We start from the raw sequence: 15,502 nt of genomic DNA on the forward strand, positions 1-15,502 counted from the left end.
ATATTAAGAGCAGCACTGCAGCCTTTTTAATTTACCTGATCACTAATGTGACTTAAAGGTTACCAAGCTGAAAGCGCTACAATTACAAATGATGAGCTGAAACAAATGACAAGCAACCTAAACTACTGGATGAAACAAAGGTGGAAGAGTCCCTGTAATATACATTAGAAACCAAGACCTGCTGGGGGGTGGGGAGGAGGACTGTTCCAAAGGCATCTGTTTCTCATAAGCATAAATACTACTCCAGATTAGTTTCTTGATTGACAATTCGAATTCAGATCTTACATTCACCCCAGTAAATGAAAAAAAAGTAAGAAGAAATTTACATGACTTCATAGATCCTATCCATAATTAGCATGGGCCCAATTTCATAAAGGCAGAAGTTAGCTTCCTAAGAAACACACACACACACACGCACGCACGCACGCACACGCACGCGCGCGAATATCCCATGAATTCAAATAAAGGTGACCAAAATCAGGTTATGACATTGTGTAAAATAAGGACTTGCATGCAGAGTGACCAGGACTTTGTGTCTTTGGTTCTCTTTCTTTGGTCTAGAAAATAGGGAGATCTGACTGAAAACAAGTCCTTAACAAAAAATTTGTATTAGAATCACCTATGGAAACTTATCAAACGATATCTACCCAGGTCCAACATCAAGGCTCCTCAGAATCTCTGAGGGGAGGGTCTGGGTTTTTAAATAGCTCCCCTTAGTTAAGTCCTAACATAGACCCTAAGCTGAAAAAAATAACTAGATCAGTCTGGATGCAGCATCAGAATCCTCCAGAAAACATCCTAAAATATAGATTCCAGGGCCTAGAGATTTTGACTGTACCGATATGGGCTCCCTAGGGCATCGTAACATAGGTTCTTGTAAGCCAATGAACGAATCGATCCATCCCTGGGGGTGTTTCTAACTCAAAAATCTCTATGAACAGGGCATGAAAAGAGATGAAAGGGGTTGGATGGGGGCAATAAGAAAGGTCGACAGAACAATTTTTCTTACCTCTGTTTAAAAAAAAAAAGGAAAACATCTTCCTCCAACCTGAATGCAGGAAAAACAACACTTACCTATTCTGGAAAAAGACCATACCTAGCCTGCACAGAAATGATGTGAGGACTTCTAGGAGGGAAAGGTCATTAGAAAGAAATGTTTGGCCTAGCCTTCAAAATGAGGTTTCTCTGGCTAACAGAACTGCTGCTGCTAAATGTTTTCTTGCCTCAATCACAAGCATAAAGTACACCTCACAAATTTTACCATTTCAAAGTAAAAACTATTTGTGAAAAGCAGCTATCTTGCATACAACTCCCTTTTCAAAATATTGCATTCAACACCTTCCCTGCTTAAGAGCCGAAACCACCTCTCCATTTCCTGTATAAAACTAGCCCAAACTCATACTGGCATTCAAAGTCCCACACAATCTAACCCTACCTTACTTATCTATTTCCAACTACTATCTCCAAATACTGTTAGTGGTATCGATCTCATTACCTCCTAGAAAATGTTTTAATGTACACATGAAGTTGCTGCTGCTGTTGAGAGGTGGGGGTTATTATAAAGTAGTATGTAACTAAATGTAATGAAAGGTTATAATACTACCTGTTCTTACGTATTTATTCATATTGATTCTGCCCCTTTCTTAAATTTATCCAAATGTCATTTGTCCTTTCAACAAGCTTGTCAAATCCAAGTCCCACCTCTTTTCAAGAAAATGTCCCTGGATTAACTGAGCCCCTACCTGTTTTATTCACATCTCCAAACTTCCTAAAGCACTATGATTGTATCTTACATTCTGTGTATTTTAAATCTCATTTGTAGAGAAAAACTTTGGGTCAAATTATTTATTTTATTAATTGTTGCCTCACTTTGATGTTTTAAATACTAAATGGAAAGCTCTTGAAGAAGAAAAACAAACCACAATATATTTGAAATCCCCCACATTGCCTAGCAGAATCATACCCCAGGAAAGAAAATGCATAAAAATTATTTTTTGAGTGATTATGTTAAAAATTATTTACCTCGAACAAGAAGACATTAAGTTTATATTAAGCATAGCCAAGAGCCTAAATTAGTTATAAAGTTACTCCATCAATTTTTTAGTTAAGTCAGGATACAACAGGCAACGTTTCCAAAGAGAAAACTTTTTCCTTAAACTACTGAGTAATTTCTTAAAAAAAACACCTAAACGACTTCAAAGACACAGTAAGAAAGCTTTAGAAGATTTGGTAGGTATTTATTCTCCATCATTTTATAGACCGGAGATGATGCAGGTCAAAGATCATGCCAATGGGCCATTCCATAGCAAAACTAGGGCTAAAGGCTGGTCTAACTACTCTTTTGCTCTTCCTTTTGTTCATGCAACTCAAGCCATCATTTATCCATTCATCAACATATTTTCAATGCTGGAAGTCCAAAAAGAGACACACAACCTTCCTCAAAATCCCTTCCTTCCTGCCCCCCGGCCCAAACCCATCCTTCAAAGTGCCTACATTTTAATAATGGGGGATGACAGACAATAAACGATATAAGTAAATTTTATGTAGTACATCAGAAGGTGTTAAAAGAGGGAGAAAAAGTAAAGGACAATGAGAGTATTAAGAGGTGGGAGTGAGCACTATTTCATTATTAGGCAGTCAGGGTAAACTGTGCTGAGAAGGTAACACTTAAATAACAAGAGAACACATTTTGGGGACACCTGGGGGAAGACTAATGGAAAAGCTTCAAGGTTGGAGCCAGCTTGATGATTTTAAGAACTGTAAGGAATTCAGTATGCTGACGTAAAATGAATGAGTGGAGTTCATGGTAGGAGCTTAAATCAGAACAAGTGGGAAGGTGAGTTAATCTTGCAGTGCCTGCCTGGTAACTCATGAATATTTCAGCTTTTCTTCTCAAATGCGAACTCACTGAGAAGTTTTAAGCAGAAACAGGAAACTATTTTTATGGTTCCTAAGAATCTATCTAGCTATTGTGCTGACGTGAAGACTAGTGGGTGGTTAACAGAGAAGGAGAAAATACAGGGTGGAGCAAAAGGTTTATGGTTGTGACTATGCGAAAAATTGAGTTTATTCTTGTATTACCGTTTATTAACCATTGTATTTCCATATGAACAACTGTGAGCCTACTTTTGGCCCACTCTGTACTTGCTTGGGCCGAAGCGATTGTTTCTGGATATTTACATTTAAGACAGAATCAATCAGCAATGCAAATGTACTTCTTGGGATGTGAGGGAAATGAGTGAAGAGACCCAGCCAAGGTTTTGGGCCTTTGCAACAAGAATGGAGTTCCCATTGATCTGTTCAGAGATCTTTTCAATGCCCACTGGTTCTAATAAAATCTACTATTGTAAATATGTACTCAGGTGCTATGCTGATGCAGCTAACAATGATCTATACATATACTGTCATCCTTCCCCCCTAAAATATTTATGTTCACTATAGCACATAAAACCAACCAATAGATTCCTTATACTGTACCTCATAACAAAAAGAATGAAAGCAACTAAAAAGAGGATGAGCAAATAGGAAGCATCCAAATAACTAAAATTCATCCATTCAGGTGACATTCATTGAGTGTCTACTATGTGCTGCGTGATGTGAAACCTTAATAAAATAAAGAATACAGGGTTCAGCAGAAGTAACACCTGCTTGAGTGTGGGTGGTAGGGTAATAACATGGGTGCAATAATTTATATTTTTATTTAGAACATTTCACCTAAAATGTCACATGGTGTGTTTGGGTGTGATATTGTTATGTTACAGAGTTACATGCTTATCATTTTGTAATTAAAAAGGGGCGTTATCTGTGCCAGACTGTGTACATTCCACTCAAAAGAGCTTATCTTTATCTACCTGGAATAGACAAGTAGGCAAAGTATTACAGTGACAGTGCCACAGAAGTTTAGAAATGATGATGTGAGAGCAGAAAACAGGTAGAGCCTAAGTGAAGAAAAGGCTGATGGAAGTAGGGCTTTACAGAAGATGTCTATATGATTACTTAAAATTCTGTAAAATATACTTAGTATAGTTAAAAGCCATGAAAGCAAAGATTATTATTAGCCAAGGAAACTTCATAAAGTTCTGCTCCACACCTGTCATGGCAACTCCAAGCTGGGTCTCTAACATTCTGAGTTTACACTAGATCAATTCAGCATGGCTATGGCATCAGCCCCAGGTGGCAATAACCTCAAAGCTACATAGCAACTAGTAGATGCCAAGGTAAAAAGGCTGAGAAGAGTCTCCCTATCCTTCACCACCACTCCCTGAGTCATACCAGGATCATACCTGGGCTGCCCAGGCCTAGACAACTCCTACATAAGGACCAAAGGAACTGGGATGGGTGCATATAGTTGTAATACAGCTTTAATAAATTATTCCTCTGCAAAAACACAAAGCTGTCCTACATATGTGAAAAGTGGGAGGGAGAGAGGGAGGGGGGAAGGGAGGGACGGGGGGAAGGGAGGGACGGGAGGAAGGAAGGAAGCCAAAACTGAAAATAGAAGAAATGGGAAAAGGGATTACGCTCAGTTTGATTACAAAGACAAGGCAAAACCAGCAAAGAGAAAACTAAATTGTATACATGGATTTATTTTTTTCCCCCTTTACCAATTTTAGATAATGTATGGAGTTAAAGTACAAGATTAAAAAAAAAAAATCACCTCTTGAGTTAAGATTCAATTTCACAGTCACTCCCCTATTTCATTCCAAGTAGGTCAATATTCCTTACTCATCTTAAGACCTCACTGGAGACTTATTAGACAGGAACCATTGTGAGCTACCTAGAGAAGACATAGTTGTCCATAATGCCTCACTCTACATCAATTTTAAAGACAAAGGTGCTCTAGGCTTTTGCTATTCCCATTGTGCCCCTTTTCTACCCAAGACAGCTCCAATGCTTTCTCCTCTCATTCCTAATGCTTCCACCCCAAGTTACTAGCAAATGCTGTGTCATTTCACACATCAGTCAGCACAAGGGATAAAAAATGTGGATTAAAAAAGGGGATTCATATAATGTTTTGTACTAGGCATGGATAAAGACTGTGTATTAAGAGAAAGAAATCTCAAGTAACAGGTTCCACTTGGTCCCTTATACCCTCCCCCTCAAGTTTTAGAGTCAGATAAATAGCCCTGAGTTCAAATTTAGCTCTGCCATATACAAGCCTTTTGAGCTGTTAGATTTGCTCTATGCATTAAACAACACACTGGGTTGGCCAAAAAATTTGTTTTTTTTTTTTCTGTAAGATGTCTCTAGTAGTGTTTAGCTGTCTTTAATTTCACATGAAACAATTTTGTTAGGTTTTATTTTTGACAGCTGTCATATCGGCGTATGTAAAAAAAACATCAAAATTGGTGAATTTTTATGTGGCCATTTTAATATTGAAGATGCAAGAAAATACTCAACATTTTTGGCATATTATGCTTTATTACTTCAAGAAAGGTAAAAACACAACTGAAACGCAAAGAAAGATTTGTGTAGTGTATGGAGAAGGTGCTGCGACTGACTGAACACGTCAAAGTGGTTTGTGGAGTTTCATGTTGGTGATTTCTCACTGGACAATGCTCCATGATGGGGTAGATAGCAATCAAAACAAAATATTAATTGAGAACAATCAACATTATACCACGCAGAACACAGCCGATATACTCAAAATATCCACATCAATAAAGTTATTGGTGAAAAATGGAAAATGTCTTTTATTTTACAGAAAAACGTAATGGACTTTTTGGCCAAACCAATACATGAACATACTTGCATAAATAGTGCAAGCTCAAAAAAGGTTTTCTTTTCTCATTCTGAGGCACAGGAGAATTTTTTTATAAATAGGCTGACTGAATATAAAATTGTGAAAATATCAAAATATTGAGAAAATATCACCAAGGTACAGAGAAGAATACAGAGGAACTCCTAGAAACTGTATCCCTTCAAAAAGAGCAACAGGAATCATTAGTCCCAAATAAGAGACTCTAAGGGTTCACTTAGCCTGGAAGGTAATACCAAATTTCTGCCAGAATAAAAATTGGTAATCACCTAGCAGTTCTCAAACACTCTTTTTTTTGGAAACACCACTTCAAAATAAATAACTACGTAAGTAAGTAAGTAAATAAATAAATAAAGTTAATATGGAACAAAGTAAATCCTTAAAAAGAAAAAAAAAGAGAAAGAAAAAAGGCCCTACCCTCCAATTCTCTATCTAAAGACAAATTATTTAAAAGACAAACCTAAATTTGTCTTGTGAAAGACCTGCACAACCCAGGCAATTCTGGAAAATCTTGGAGCAGGATGGGAATTGGGAACGTCAACCCACTTTACTAAAAAATATAGGGGGTTAAAAACCTGCTGTTTCTTTGTTATTTTTTAAAATAAATTTATTTTAAAAATTTATTTATTTATTTTAAAATTTTATTTATTTGTTTGTTTATTTAATAGAGAGAGGGGAAGGGCAGGGAAAGAAACATCCATTAAGCACCTCTTGTATGTGCCCCGACTGGGACCAAATCCACAACCCAGGCATGTGCCTCAACTAGGAATGGAACTGGTGGCCCTCTGTGGGACGGCGCCCAACCCACTGATCAACACGGTAAGGGCAAAACCTACTGTTTCTGTAACTCAGATAGTCAAGCACTTAAAGCAACTGCTAACTTGAGCAACAAAGTCAGATTCTCAAACCTCAGCTCTGCACTCATTTGGCAGTAGGACCATGAAAAAACTACTCGATCTCTCTGACCGTCCATTTGTTTATCTTTAAATTTGAGAACAACAGTAAAATGCTCAACACAGCATCTAGTGAATGCTTAGTACATGTTCCAAGGCTTCTATTATTATAGTAATGCATGGTAATATATCTTTGGGTAGAATGCTTGTTATACTGGGTGGAATAGTGTATTTCCCCAAAATTTTTATCACCCAGCATTTTATCACCCTCTACGAATGTGACCTTATTCGGAAATAGGGACTTTGCAAATGTGATCAAGTTAAACAGAGCCCTTTAGTGGGCTCTCTAAGTCCCAACATGACCTGTTGTCCTTATAAGACACAGACACAGTGAGAAAGGAGACAGTCATGTGAACATGGAAGCAGAAATTGGAGTGATGCAATATAAACTGAGGAACACCAAGGACTACCACCACCACCAGAAGCTCAAGAAGAGCCAAGGAAGGACTATTCTCCGGAATCTTCATTAAGAGCATAGCCCTACTTCGTTTCAGAATTCTAGCCTATGAAACTATAAGAAAATAAATTTCTGTTGTTTTACATTTACTGCCCTCCCCTATATGTGCAACTTTGTCATTGGCAGCCCCAGGAAACTAATACATTTGTTTTAAAAAGACACTGTATAAATACAAGTATTTAATAAAGTTGTTAATTTTCTTGACATATTACTTACTGGGATTACCATTCTACTTTTACCCTTCCTGTCACAATTTTGTAACAGACATCGTGTATTCACACTGCAAAGAAAATACATTAGAATCTAGAATGGCTTACCGTACAGACCATGAAAATGATGCTCAGAAATGTTCAGTAACTTTTCTTTCCAAGGTTATACAGCTATATGGTAGCAAAACCAGGACTAGAACCAGGAGAACTACTACCAAGTCAAGTCTGGTGCTTAATACATTATGCCCTGCATGATAAAACTCTTGAATAATCAATATATACCTAAAACTCCAGAATAACTACTTCACAGATATTTAGAAATATCTACGACTTTTCAATGTTTCCCAAAACTGCTCTGTCATTATCACTGTGTTATGAGCTAAAGAACAAACAGGAACCAAAAGTGAAGAGACTTCTCTCACAGCTAGTGAGACTGTAAACTGAGGCATATTGTCAAAAAACTTCTCAAGTATAAATAAAAAACATAAAAGTATTTATGTTGTGACTTAGGTAAGGATGTTTATTATGGAATTCTTTATAATACAGGCATACCTCATTTTATTGCAGATCACAGATGCTGCAGTTTTTACAAAGTAAAGGCAAGAAGACCCTCCACCAGCAAAAAGATCATGATCCACTTTATCGAGATACTTTACTGAGGTGGTTTAGAACCAAACCTGCAATATCTCTGAGGAATGTTTGTATTATTTTATTTTAATGCATAATTAAAATAACGAAGAAAAATAGTAAAATGTAGCCAGTAAAAATGTTAAAAAAAGAAAGATGGAAAAGTGCTCAGGGTCCCATATGCACAGGAAAAAAATAAGGGAAGAACATATAATCAAATGTTTATAATGTTAATTTTGATTTTGAGTTTTGTTATTTTGGTTTTTAGAGTAGTTTTAGGTTCACAGCAAAACTGAGAGAAAGGTACAGAGAAAGGTGTACTTCCTTTATTTTCCAAGTTTCTTCAGAATTGCTAACAGTTTTTCATCCATTCTAAGATGTACTTTTTCACATTTTAACATCTTTGACATCAGAATGCACCTTAACAACTGATAATATGTCTTAGTTTAATTGAAATCATTTGTTAGTGGCACATAAAATAATGCTGCATCTAAGAGTCGATAGCATCTTCAAGTCTTGGAATACAGTATTTTATAACAGGGAAACTAACAAAATATATGCACATATAAACACATTTATTCATGAATACAAAATAAAGCAACAAAAATTTTAAAATAAAATAAAGTAACAAATATGACTACCACTAATATCAGCTGTTACTAGGAGACACTTGTTCTCAAATATGGAAATTCCCACTCAACTACTGGTAAGACTAACATAACCTAGAAACAGACACTGAAGACATATCCTTGACAGAGCAAGATTCCCCGCCCTTCTTCAATCAGAATAGGAATGTCCAGTCATTGCCTAGCTATTCCCATCACCATTCCAGCTTACATTCTACAAATCTCACTCAATTTCCCTTGTGAAGAAGAGCTAAGGAAAGCACCCTTAATGAATATTTTTAGTTTTAACTTATTCAAGCTAATTTTTAAAGTTGTTAGAATTTTTTTTTTTTTTAAGCTAAGTCCTCTGGACTTTGTCCTCAATTATAGCACATTCTACTGAACTTTTGGAGAATAATACCTAGACCATTTTGTAAAAAAACTAAAAGAACACTCCAGTGGAATTTTTGGAATAAAAGCTTAAAGGGGGGCTGTAAAACTTTTACTTCAAATTCTCATCATTTTTTTCATCTTGTCAATTGGCCATCCTTTTAATTTTTGGCCCACTAATTAATTTAATGTTCACAGTATAGCAACTTTCTGTGAAGGCTTTGACTGGCACTAAGGTAGGACAAAATGTGTTGTGACAGTCATTTCTAGGAACAGTAGGCTCTTCATTTAGACCCATGTGTCCAATCATGAAGCTTAACTACATCAAGCTAATACAAAAATACCTTGGAAGAATATAAGCTTCATGAAAATTGTAATTTTTATTTACCACTGTGACCTCACTAAGGAGAATAGTGCTTGGTACATACATAGTAGACACCCAACTATTCATTGAATGAATTTCTTTTCCAGGCATTTATCCCTCAGTCAAACCCAAACAGAGCTGAAGACTCTTTTCAAGTTCATTTATAAGAAGGAAAACTGTACACAGTTTCTACACAGATAAAAGCTATGTGGTAAGAATCAGCCCTCTGCAGATAAGGGGACACAGAAAAATCAAAATCCTAATAAGCAATGCCTAATTTTGCCTAAACAATCTTTCAGGAAAAATCCTAGTTTGCCCCAAGAGAGCAAAGGAAGCTTAGTTACCCAGTAAAACAGAACACATCTATGTAAAATGGCAAGATGAAAATCTTCAGTCATCACCACTTTTCCATAAATGTAACAAAGGTGACAGTTATACTCAATGGAACACATTACTCAGTCTTTTTCTTATGTTTCCTGTTAGCCCAGGTATAGAAACTGTTTTGTTTTAAACGGATGTTCATTTTCACATTATATCCTAGCAGTGATGCCTGCACCACGCTAAGCAACATCAGGCTCTTAAACAAATTAAACCATTATATCAGATCATATTAAACCATTCTCTTTGACATAGTTAGGAGTTATAGAGGGATAGGAGAAAAGGGATAATGGTAGTTTTTAGCTGGGCTGAAAAAGACCAGACACTTATCCCTTACCTTATTAGCACGTATCTGTTTGTAAATATCCGTTTGCTGCCGAATTCGATATTCCAAGTCAGAAACATGAGCCTGAAGCCAGTTCCAGCGGCTGACAATAGCTGCTCGGTCTGCAGCCCATCTCCATTCTGACCTGCGCCTCCTAAAAGGAAAAAAACTGAGTGAAATCCAGGAGTAGCAGGAACATTAAAAAAAAAAAAAAAATACAGTATGACTTTATTTAAATACCAAAACATAAAACCAAATTATTTGCTTCTATATAGCTACAGCAATGCCAAAGGAGTGATGAGATAGGAGGATAAGAGAATCACTGTGGAGTTTCATTTGATTCGCTTTGCTATTTTGCCACGAGAAGATCTTCATAATTTCTTTCTTTCTTTCTTTTTTTTTTTTGAATGGTAACTTTTAGAATGATAATGACTGTTGGAGACAGTTTCTCGCCCTAATTTCCCTGGCTACCATGTTAAGGCAAAACTAGACTCCTATTATTCTTACCCAAAGTTCAGCAATTTTTACTAAATAAATGCTCAATTTGTTGTTTCCTTTTGTTTTATTCCAAAGCCCTGAAATAACTGTTTTGAAATAGTAATTTGTCCAGTTTTTAAAAATATTCTACATTTGTTTATAGAAAGAAGAGAAAAGAGGGGAAATATCTATTTGTTGCATCACTTATTAACACACCCACAGATTTGATTCTTTCATGTGCCCTGACTCAGGACTGAATCTGCAACCTTGGAGAATCAGATGTCACTCTAACCAACTGAGCTACCTCAGCCAAGGCTTATCCAGTTTTATAGTTATTTTGGGGGTAAAGAATTTGCCAATCTTTTCACCCACCATCACTGGAACTCAATCCAGTGAGTTATTTTTTTCTGAGTCAATGTTTTCATTATTATGGAGTTTGTATTATCTTCCCAAGGATACCGTAACAAGGTATCCCAAACTGAGTGACTTAGAGCAACAGAAATGTTTTTTTTCTCACAGTTGTAGAACCTAGAAGACTGAAATTAAGGTTTCAGCAGTGCCAAGCTCCCTCTGAAGGGTCTAGTGGAGGGTCTGTTCTGTGCCTTTCTCTTGGCTTCTGGTGCTGTTGGCAATCATTGGCATTCCTAGGCCTGTAAGATGCATCACTAGTCTCTGCCTCTGTGGTCACACGGGGTGTTTCCCCATGTCTTCATATCCTGTTGCGCGTGGAGATGTAGCAGCAGCTTTATATACCTAATGGGGAAGTTTTTAACATCTATAGGCCTGTACAAAGCCCAACTCTGCTGCCAAGAAAAACCAAAGATTTTGTCTGTCTGCCTGACTGTCACAGGACACATACAGATATTTCCCAAATTGACTAGTTAGAATTGCCTTCTAGTATCTTAATCTTGTGGCACACAATTTCTCTGAAATTGCTCTAATTCCTCAGGAGATAGAAATATTTCCTACTTTAACGTGAAACATATGATCAAGAATTCAGCATTATAACCAAGACCAACATACAGAAACTAATAGTGTCTGTATGTGCCAACATATAAAAAAAAATACTAAAATAACTATTCACAACATCAACAAATGCTAACATTATACATAAAAGGTGTCTATATAGAAAATAAAACCTAAAAACATAAAAGACCTATATAGTAATTTTTTAAAGATGGCAATTTTCACATGAGTCTCTAAATTCCAGTAAGTTTCAGGGTTTTTAATGGCAGCTGACAAACAGAACCAAAAACTTACATGGAAAAAAAAAGGACCAACAATAGAGAAATTCTAAAGGAAGTATGATTAATTTTTTAAAAACCATCACATGCACTTAATGTAAAGCTATGATAATTAAGGCAGTCTAGAAAGACAAAAAGACCAATGATACAGAATACAGAGTCCCAAAACTTAAAACTGGATATAAAAAGGATGGCATTCATATCAGTGGGGAAATATGGAACTATTCAATAAATGGTACTGAAATGGCTAGTTTTTTACATGGAAAAAGTAAAAATCTGTTCTCTTGTTTGCGATATAATCGAATAATCTTCAAATTTCTCTATCTGAAAAACTGAACTTAAATATACAAAAAAGAGTACCTTTGGAACTTCAGGGCAGGGAAAAATTTAAATCAAACAAACATTTAGCCAATTTTTAACATACAACAAAAGATCTAATAAAATTAAAGGCAAGCCTCTGGATGACAGACGATATCTGTAACACATAACTGAAGATTAACTATCTAAACATTTACAATAAATAGGTTAAAAAAAAGGACAATCTAAGAGAAAATTCATGTAAGAAATCCAAATGGCCAATAAATACATAAAATATGCCACATGTTAAGATTCTGGTTAAAATATTAGTATTAGGTCAAATATTAAAAAGTTGTTTCAAACTCAAATTGGAAAAACCAAGTGTGGAGAGATGTGGAAAAGAGCAATTCATGTATTGCTGGTAACAATAAAAATTAGCATAACCACTTTTGAAGATTAATTTGGAAATGCCTGGATAGGTGGAGAATGTGTATACCCATCCTTCCTGAAATTCTGAGAACACAGCCTGCACATCTGTATGAACAAACATGTTCAGTGCAATACAGTTACAGCTAAAAATCAGTTAATATAACCTGCCAAAGTTAGATAAACTATAATAGACAAATTATAATTTATTCCTTTAATACATTTTTCTATAGCAATTAAACATTAACTAGAACTATCCGTATCAATAGAACTATATCTCAGAAGACAATGCTGAATGGAAAAGCTATACAAAAACTAAAAATAAACAAAAATAAGTACTGTTATCAATTTTAATTACATGTATCAACACAACTAAATGTGAAATGAGAAAACTATATAAAAACTAAAAAAGAACATAAAATAATAAAGACTGTCACTAAGACATAAATAGTAAATATATAAAAACATGCACAGAACTGATATACAAGAAATTCAGGATTTGGGTCCCCATTATCTCTGGAAATGGAAAAGCCGGATTTTAGCTCTACCTCTAATGTTAACAACTTGACTTCTCTTTAAGTAACAAAGAGAGACAAGGCAACATTTAAAATTCCTTAAATGTTAGAAAAGCAGGGTGGCATTTAGTATATTCTGTAATCAAAGTATTTCATAGTCTTCCACAAAATTTTTTTCAAGAAAGTAGCAGCAGTCACACTGTCCTCAGCCCCACCTCCAACCAGGATATATATACTCCTAAAGTTTTAAGTGACTGTAAGTAAACTTTAACATAGTCCATGATAGGGTGTTATGTTGTTAATAATAAAAGAGAACAAATCTAATCACAGTAGGGTTAGAAATGAGTTAATATTTAATCATATCATAATAAAGACAAAAAGTAGCAATGGTATTTTACTAACTTTTATATGGTCCAGTATAAGCCATTCAAGTCAATCACTGTGACAAAGTATTATCCAACTATTTCTCTTTTAGAAACAAAGCATTTTATAGTTTACTAATCTTGATAGAATCAGTACAAGATATAAAGATTTCTTTTTTAAAAAGATACTTTCATTTTAAGTGCAATCATCTGTTTCAAGGTTGGTTGCAGGTGTAGTTCTCACCCAAATTCAAGAAAAGAACCTCAAAAACTCAAGTATAACCTCTGAACATCATTCCTAAACTATAAGTGTCCTTCTTCTAAAAGAGGCAAAGCTAGTTAATCTTCACATCCTATTTCCAACTTTCATTACTCTTCGAAGTTCAGCACCTTCCTATTCTGCTCAATCTCTTGGTTTTACAAGTTCATTTCACTTCTGAAGCTACCACAATTATCAAGTCCCCATCTATCATCACTGGGCTACTCCAATAACCTCCTTTTAACTACTACTTCTAACGTAAGTCATGTATTACCTTTTCCTAAATAAACTCCCTTCAAATCTTATTTCTTCCTATCACTCTTATATGTATGGAACCACACAGGCTCCTCTGCCTCTTTTCAAATCCTGTGTTCAAGGAAACAGTAAAGGATAAGGGGAGTCAAATATTGTAAAGGACAGCAATCTGAAGCCAAAAAGTAGTTAATATAATGCAACATCCATTTAACAGTGTATTCACAGACAAGTTTGTTTCAACAACTGAAAATGGGTAGCCAAAATAAAATCCTAATGTTGAAAACCAAAGCAGAACAAGGGAAACGTGATTTCTTGGCAAAGTACCACACTTCCTCCTTTAGTCATCCTTGGTGGACAAAGAATCCTGGCAGTCTCTCCCCATGATTCTGAACTTAGCTCATAAGCCCTCTCACAACAGTGTCCCAAGACACCAAGCACTCTGAATTGACAGGAAAGATGAAATCTCTTTGTTATCTCTGAATTTAGATATATCTTAACTAAAAGAATTTTTTCTTTCTTGTTTGATATCAAGGAAAGGAAGGAAGGAACCAAAACACCTTTAAGATCTGTTTGAAAGTTTGAAAGTACAAAAGGAAAAGACAATTGCTTAAAACATTTCAGTTTGTAAGAATGTTGATGGATAAATATCCTTTTTTCATTGATATTAAGGAATAGCCCTTATATACAGTAAATCTAAACACCAATATAATATAACCAAGCCTTCAGATAATATTTTTTGGGCACTGGCCAATAAGCTAATTAAAAGCAGCATTAAGGGAATGCTAGCAATCCCTAAATTATAAACAGGTTTCATTCTACAAATATATTTGCAATATGACAGTTTGGAACTGGAAATAAGTTTCAGTAAAATTGTCACAATGTTGTAATGCAATTAAGGGAACACACACACCACCTCAAGTATCCGAAAAGTACCCTTTGTTTAAAATACTGGCAATATGAGCAAAAAAAAAAAAAAAACAACCACCCCTGAACTGTTAGCAAAGCCCAGAGGTGTGTAGTTAGCAAGTCCGAGGTAAGCTGTGAAAATGCTATCACACTCCAGTGGCAGAGCAGACCACCACAAAACATTACTGCATAAATAATTAAGAGCTTCATATCTTACGTTTGGTTTTAACAACAAAACTCCAACATGCCACAGAAACTCAGTTTACGAGATGTAGAGGTGGATTCCCCCTTTAATCTTTAAAATGTAAATTTTTACAGATAATTTACAGCTCAAAAAAGACAAAGAGACACTGATTTAACATTAGGGTCATGCTTAAATACACACTTCAAAAAAAAAACAACAAACAACACAATGCATGACTATGGTTGCAGTGAAACACAAATATAATGATGAATTGGTTTCTAATACAGTCATTATCAATGATGAAGAGAAAGATGTGTATTACAACACTGATGAGTCTTTTTTTACTCTTTCCTATTGCTTACTCTGTGCTAACGAGTAGTGAAATAATTGCTTTAACTAAGTGTGCAGGGTACTAGAGTGAATTATAACATACTGTTCTCCTATATAATTTATTCCAGTTTGTACCAAACTATTCGTCTACATATGCTGGGACACTACTGCCTGAGTGGGG

At 35.5% G+C, this 15,502-nt stretch overlaps 1 protein-coding gene across 2 annotated transcripts in view; it reads right to left on the minus strand.

The window, feature by feature from the left end:
* The window catches only part of KANSL1 (KAT8 regulatory NSL complex subunit 1), a 152,360-nt gene that overhangs the window by 43,787 nt on the left and 93,071 nt on the right, over positions 1-15,502 (minus strand). For both annotated transcript variants that reach the window (XM_054574891.1, XM_054574890.1), the window contains exon 4: positions 10,079-10,220. In XM_054574891.1, the coding sequence (XP_054430866.1) occupies positions 10,079-10,220 (142 nt within the window). The remainder of the gene's footprint in view (positions 1-10,078; positions 10,221-15,502) is intronic.

The sequence above is a fragment of the Pteronotus mesoamericanus genome, unplaced genomic scaffold (genome assembly GCF_021234165.1).
Source record: "Pteronotus mesoamericanus isolate MK-2021 breed Mesoamerican mustached bat unplaced genomic scaffold, CSHL_Meso_final contig_269, whole genome shotgun sequence".
Lineage (NCBI taxonomy): Eukaryota > Metazoa > Chordata > Mammalia > Chiroptera > Mormoopidae > Pteronotus > Pteronotus mesoamericanus.